Source organism: Sinocyclocheilus anshuiensis, unplaced genomic scaffold (assembly GCF_001515605.1).
Source record: "Sinocyclocheilus anshuiensis isolate Anshui unplaced genomic scaffold, SAMN03320099.WGS_v1.1 scaffold1932, whole genome shotgun sequence".
Classification (NCBI taxonomy): domain Eukaryota; kingdom Metazoa; phylum Chordata; class Actinopteri; order Cypriniformes; family Cyprinidae; genus Sinocyclocheilus; species Sinocyclocheilus anshuiensis.
In genome coordinates, this window is record NW_015555985.1 from 608,984 (window position 1) to 616,290 (window position 7,307).

General features: G+C 34.9%; 1 protein-coding gene across 1 annotated transcript in view; it reads right to left on the minus strand.

Moving 5' to 3' along the window:
• Positions 1 to 567: 567 nt before the first annotated feature.
• LOC107676069 (dual specificity protein phosphatase 19-like) overlaps positions 568 to 7,307 on the minus strand; it is a 7,714-nt gene continuing 974 nt past the window's right edge. Inside the window, exons 2-5 of the mRNA XM_016470593.1 lie at positions 4,535 to 4,893; positions 3,887 to 3,933; positions 3,658 to 3,810; positions 568 to 828 (exon numbers count right to left, since the gene is read on the minus strand). Coding sequence (XP_016326079.1) covers positions 568 to 828; positions 3,658 to 3,810; positions 3,887 to 3,933; positions 4,535 to 4,757 — 684 coding nt within the window. The 5' untranslated portion in view covers positions 4,758 to 4,893. The remainder of the gene's footprint in view (positions 829 to 3,657; positions 3,811 to 3,886; positions 3,934 to 4,534; positions 4,894 to 7,307) is intronic.

Sequence of the window (7,307 nt, forward strand, 5' to 3'; positions counted from 1 at the left end):
AGTCGATCAACACCCCAAAGCTTGACAGTTATTATTACCTCTTCATGGGTCGACATTTTATTCCATAACGTTACACAGTTTTGATGCTGTTTTATGTCTGATGACATAAAAGAACTAAATGTGTTAGATTACGTGTGGAAGCATCTGTTGTTTCGGTTTCTTCTTCGCTTGTGTTTTGGAAATTCTGTACAGAAGATGTGTAATAGCGCCCCCTACTGTATAACAATGAAAACACGGATTCTCGAAGCACAAGTATAGCTCAAATATATTTAGACTTTTCTAAGCATAAGTCAAGTATACTTAAATGTAATTTTAAGTATATTTCTGAGAAGTACATAAAGCCCATGTCAGAAAAGTACATAAAAAGTAGACTGAAAGTATACTTTCCTGTTTTTAGTTTAAAAGAAGTATACTAAGAGCACACTTGAATAAACTTATTTTTCGTAAGGGGTAACCAAATGTCTGACATCATTTTACCTTTTACCTTGAAAGTTAATAAACCCATCAGTGACCATGCCAAACTTTTCCTCAGCACGGACAGTGTTGAAAACAGCTGTGAAACTCTCATCACTTGCCTCCCTCGGTGATGACAGACGCCCTCTGAACTTCCCGGCTGACCCTCTGAACTGCATTTTTAATGACCCGAGTCTGGCTCTCGGTCAGGTCCCGGTTCGTTCTGCCGTCTTCGGACTCTTTGGGCTTCACGGTCACAATGTTTCTCCTGGAGAGCTTGGATGAGAACGTGCCCATGTGGAAAAGCAAATCCCCGAGTTTATCAACAACATGGGAGATAGAGTTGAAGTGACGACAATTGCCCAAAGAGTTTCCCTGTGTTTTCGAGATAAGTCGTCTTAGTTCAACCATAACATCCTAATGTAGGCAGTCCAGTTAAAAGCGCCATTGGCGGACGTGCGCGAATCGACCTCGAGGGTGTCATTTATATTATATACACAGGGGGCGCTATAACACTGCCTATTCTGACCAGTGGCGCCGTTTTATAAAAACACAGTCCCAAACAATATATATTTATTGAGCAGATTTATGTAGAGCGTCACGAAAGTGGTTTGTCTCTGTATCTGACCTGTGTTGCAGCCTGGAATTAAACCCTGCCATGCTAGTTTCTTCTGGCCAGAGGAGAACTGTTAGAAAATGTATCTCTATATGGTATGGAAAATACGGTGGGATAATGTTATTTATGGGGCCAGTGTATGTTTATAGACTGAACAAATTTAATTTGATCTAGTTAAATGCATTGTCAAACACCTAGTTTACACAAAAGCACAGACAGGTAAAGTAGCTTTTTTTTTTTGCATATATGTACATATTTTATTCAATACAATCCATTTCACACATCCATACTTTAAAGTCAAGGCTTGGTCTACACCACAAAGCTAATCCCAGAAGTTCTAAAAAAATCAAATGAAATTTCATGTCAAACATCCTCACAAGCATTTAATGACAATTTTCTACCTTCCGAAAAACAAACCACAACAGTGAAAAACAGGATTATACAAGAATCTAAAAAAATCACTATATTACTATGCAATCTATGCACAAAAACATCAAAATATGTCATTAAAATTACAAAATTACATAAGAACATGATTTAAGATTTGATGTCACAGAAATACTTATTCATCTATTTCTTCTCTTTTGGTTTATATTTAAGTTACTATATTGCACAATTATAGATTAACATCCCAGATGCTGGTCAAGGATGTTAAGTGAGGACAACATTAGCTGCTATCAAAGTTACTGAGTATAAGAAACCAGTCTTTATTTAAAAAATAATAATAATGATAATAAATGAATTTGGATCAAATAATTTTTTCAGAAAAATGAAAAGGCTAAATTTGAGTGTTGACCACAAGATGTCACTATCCGGAAAGTTGATTCTAAATGCCTGCTGGTCATAACAGAATGGGAAAATAACTGCATGATACATTTTAAGATTTATTTTAAGATTGAATTTATTATGAAATGAGTGTCTAAAATGAGTGTTTGGATGTGAATGACTTTTGAATGTAAATTCCTAAAATTAAATTGAAGTAGCAGACAGGATGAGAATAGTAATTGAATTGAACAAATAAATTACTCATTTAATTGAATACGCTGAGAATGGGAACTAATGTACTTCATCTCTTCTGTGATGGTGAATTTCTTTGTACTGCAATTCAGTAAATTCCTCTTCCTGTCATTTCGATTCAAATTCCGGTTCAACATCCTGTGAAGCCAGTTCAATGCAAATTCCAACTGAAAGGCAGCCATGTTTCTTTTTGTCATATTAGCACCTATAAGACAATTCGAAAGTGTCAAATCAAAGCCATATATGAAACTACGATGGAAGCACTTGTGGCTTTAAAAGGGCAGTTCATCAAAAAAATGTAAATTCTGTCTTTATTTACTCACCTTCATCTCATTCCAAACCAATATTGTTTTTGTGTGAATTCTAAGCTTAGTGTGAGGAATAGACCACCTCAAAAATTACTCAAAAATCTAATTTGACAACCATGGTCCCCATTCATTTTTACTGTAAGGAAAAGAGCAGCTTGGACATTTCACCATTTGTGTTCAGTGGAAAAAAACAAAGCTTTAAAAAGGTATTAGGCGGGGAAATGATGACAGAGTTTTAATTTTGGGGTGAACTATCCCTTTGAAATTGAACGGATGCAACTGTAGAATAATGTTCAATCATGACCCAAACCGTTTGCTTGTGTAGCATCTTGTTGTCTGAAGTTTTTCAGCTGTTCCATGAAACCTGGATTTGGACATGAGGCCGGACGAGCTGATTTCACCAGCGCAAACATGTCACCAAATGGCTGATTTTCCTTCAACATCAGATATCCAATGACGACCGAAACAGAACGTGAAACTCCAGAATTGCAGTGGACAAGTACAACTCCTTTCTGCAGAGAGAAACCAATTGTTCAGTCAGACAGCAAGAAAATAAATTGTTTCCAGAAGCTACTGGAATCCCTCTATGGAGGCATTTAATTTGACATCATTACATACTCCATTATAAAGCATGTAATTAATCCTATGCTAATTGCAAGGAATTACAAAATTGCAAGTTACGGGTGAGAGAACCACTTTCTGACTAGTTGAGAAGAACATTATTTCATTAACTGAGCTGTTGTTTCCCTTTGCATCATAGACAACAGTAAATTAGGTGACAGGAGGCGCTATGTTCGTTTTACAAAGGAATGGAAACTTATTTCCAGCAGCCATTGTAATCATAAACCTTAATGAATTTGAATCATGAGGCAGTGTCAGGTTAAGGGTGACTGGCGACACTATTTAGTAAAGAGGTTGTATGACAAACAATGGCCCGTTAGTGATATGATCTTTCTACAACTCGCTAAATAATGCATTGGGAAAACTCAGCATCCATTATTCAGCACGCCACACGGTTACCTAGAATAACGGAATTAGCCATTGGATGACCGTGCGGTATCACATAGGCCAGGCGCTAATGCCCAACACTCAGGAAATTAGACAGAGAGACTGAAATATTCCTCTTATAATGCGGCCAGACCTCCGTACACTGGTATTACATTATGCAAAAATGCAAGATTTGTGCAAAAACATTCTTGGAAATCACATGATATTAACCAAATGTAATCATGAATACGCCATGAAACAAAAGGCAAATGTTACCTCAGCTTTAGCCTGGTCGATAAATTGTGCACACTCTTCGATATATGATATGATATCAGTGTCAGGTAGATCCAGTATGCTCAGTGTTTTATAGATGAACAGGTCAGGAAAGGCATTTTCCACACCATATGCAACATTTAATATATGTGTGACCTGAAATCAATGGAAACACATTATTATTCTTAAAACAAAGTTATTTTATGATAAAATACTATAATAATAAACTCACCTTATATTTCCTCAAAGTACCAAAGTCATGAGCGGCATCTTGTGACCCTTTGAAATAAACATAATTAAAATGAATTCTTATTACAATAGAATAGAATAGAATAGAATAGAATAGAATAGAATAGAACAGAATAGAATAATATTGTCCTATTTTTTGGAAATTTGTCTTAAGACTCTAATACCACAGCCAGCAATCAATATCAGACACATATAACATATACCACACAACTAAAAAATAACAGCAATAATAATAATAATAATAATAATAATAGCAATCATAATAATCATAATAATAAATTAAATTACAGAGGTTTTTAAAAATACAAATGTATTACAATATATAAAAATTTATATAGAATAATTTATAATAGTGTTTATACCATTTGTATTTTATTTTTATTTAGAATTTTACTTTAGATACAATTAGATATACATACATTCTATTTAATGCATACATTACATATTCAATATACAACAAAAATGATCAATAAAATTATCTGTAAAATATAATTCTACAATTATATACATATTTTTAAACATTTGATAAAGATTCAATGTCGATTCCAAATTAGCAAACAGCCCATTCTGAGAGTTTATTACATATACTTTTGTACTTTTCTAGTGTCAAATGAGAAGATCAACTACTCACCAAGTAATAGATATGGTTTAATATATCCAACCTGAAGGTCCCAGTTATTATCCTGAATATATCCACATGCAGATTCAGGCTGTACTGTTTCCTCAACCACCTGTACAGTGGAACCTTTCCATGTTTCAATAATCCGCCTGCCGCTCAAAGTCGTTACTCTGGTGCATTGTTTCCGCAAATTAGCTTTGGAGAAGGATTTTATTTCTTGTGCGAGCGACTGCATCACATTTGCGGTGGAGATGTCCAAGGCAGAAATGTAAAGGACCGAATTTAAGTGAGTGCTGTGAGACCGTTCGTTGCTCCCTCCCTAGTAGTCTAATGCCCGTCTACATTTCTGTGACCTCGATACTACCTGAAAACTGAGAAGATTCATTAGCGCACCTCAGCATAATTACCTGGGGAAGATCAAAACAATAGTGACACCCAAAGGAGAGAAATATAACTGCATATGAACTTGTTTAAAGGGGTCCTATTATGCTTTTTAACTTTTTCAACTTTAGTTAGTCTGTAATGTTGCTGTTTGAGCATAAAAAAGATCTGCAACGTTATAAAGTTCAAAGTCCACTTCAAAAGGAGATATTTTATTCAACAGAAATCACTTTTCAAAAACTACAACGAACGACTCGTTTGGACTACAACGCATATTTTCTGGGATTTGTGATGTCACAAATATCGACGAATGGGATGAGACCTGGTTGAGCTGCACTAGAGAAGGCAACGAATGTTATCACTATGTCGGACACACGCTAGCTTTCCCAAGGCAGACGAACTTAGAGTGGTTACAATCATCCGGGTTTAAATCGCGCACAAATTGATTTGATTTTGACGCAATATTTACACTGAAGCTCGCAGGCGGCTATGGTAATAGGACCCCTTTAAAATGATATTATTATTTTCAGGGCACTGAGGGCAGTAATTTTCTGGGTGCAATCGGTTGACGTTCGTCTCGCCAAACCAAATGGTCTTTGGTGGAGCACAGTTAGTAGGCCTAAGACTTTTAATGTGTTTTAAAGAAGTCTCTTCTGTTCATCATGGCTGCATTTATTTGACCAAAAATGCAGGAAAAACAGTAATATTTCTAAAGTAATACTTTTCTATTTTAATATACTATAGCCTAAAATATAATTTATTTCTGTGATGCAATGCTGATTTTTCTGCATCATTAGCCCTACTCCAGTCTTCAGTGTCACATGATCCTTCAGAAATTACTCTAATATACTGATTTATTATCAATGTTGGAAACAGTTGGGTTGCTTAATATTGTTTTTGAACCTGTGATACTTTTTTCAGGATTATTTGATGAATAAAGTTTAAAATAACAGCATTTATTTAAAATACAAATCTTTTCTGCCAATATAAGTCTTTATTATCACTTTTTTTTTTATCAATTTAACACATCCTTGCAGAATAAAAGCATTCATTTCTTTTTTAAACAAAAAAAAAAAAAGAAAAACAGAAAAGAAAAGAAAGAAAGAAAAAAATGACTGACCCCAAACTTTTGAACGGTAGTGTATATTTTTACAAAAGATTTCTATTTTGAATAAATGGTTGGCTGGTTTTAGCTGGTCTCCAGCCTGGTCATAGCTGGTCAGCAGGCTGGTTAGAGGGGTTTTGGCCACTTCTTTAGCTGGTTTGGCTGGAAGACCAGCTGGCCAACCAGCTAAAACCAGCTTGGCCAGGCTGGGAGACCAGCTAAAACCAGTTACTTCCAGCTTAAACCAGCTAAGACCAGCCAACCAGCTTATGCTAGTTTTAAATGTTTTTTCAGCAGGGATTTTAAACTTTTTATGAAGACTTCTTTAAGACTATAGACTTTGACATTAAACAAGCACTACAAATGTATAAAATAACAAAAAAAATGTATTTAATGGTTTGTAAATTACATTTAGTAGATTACATTTTCATAAAACATTTCTTATGCACATTTGCGCTGTTGACGTTGCTTTTACACAATTTTGATCAGCAGGTTTCGCGATGTTTCGAGGGTTTCGAAATGGAATCATTTTGCAAAGCAATTGGTTCGAAAATCTTTGTTTTCTTTCATTACTTATGAAATTACGCATTTCAGTCATTCTTGAGACGTGGGACAAAACAGGTCCAGCAAGGGTAACTGCTATTAGCTTTAAAAAATACAAATATTTTTAATTTTTCAACTCCGTCAGTTCTGTCACCTCCGTCAGTTGAATATTTTGATAATGTTTCATTATGATATTTTATATTTGTTGTGGAATCACATGTGAAAGTGTAATCTGTCTGCTAACACGAGAATGTGTGTTGAAATGTTAAAAACATCTTGAATGCTGTTAAAGATAAAGCTGAAATTATACCACACAGTCCAAGGTAAAAAAAAGCACATTTTGTTAAAAAAGAGAAAAGTTGGGAGGTTGTATCAAAGCATAGCTCAGTAGCTTAGTACATATAAGATACATAAATGCAGTTTCATTTGTCTGAGTACAAGGTCTTATTTTTTCAATTTTGCACCCTGTTTTGTCCCACTTCTCAAGAATGACAAGCCGTTCGTTACTTAAGATGTAATGTAAAGTCCACACCAAAGGCTTAGTAACTGCTAGCAGGTTAACTCTGTACTTTATTCAGTTGCACCATTTGTTCATAAGGCAGGATATAGCTACAGTAGTGTGTAAGCTCTTCATAATATACTGCGTAGTAGCGCAATATGATGTTTACCCTCATGATTGAACTTCATTTGCCTCATGTAACAGTAAAAATATGTTTCCGTTGAAATACAATACTACTTAGTCATCAGTAATGTAAA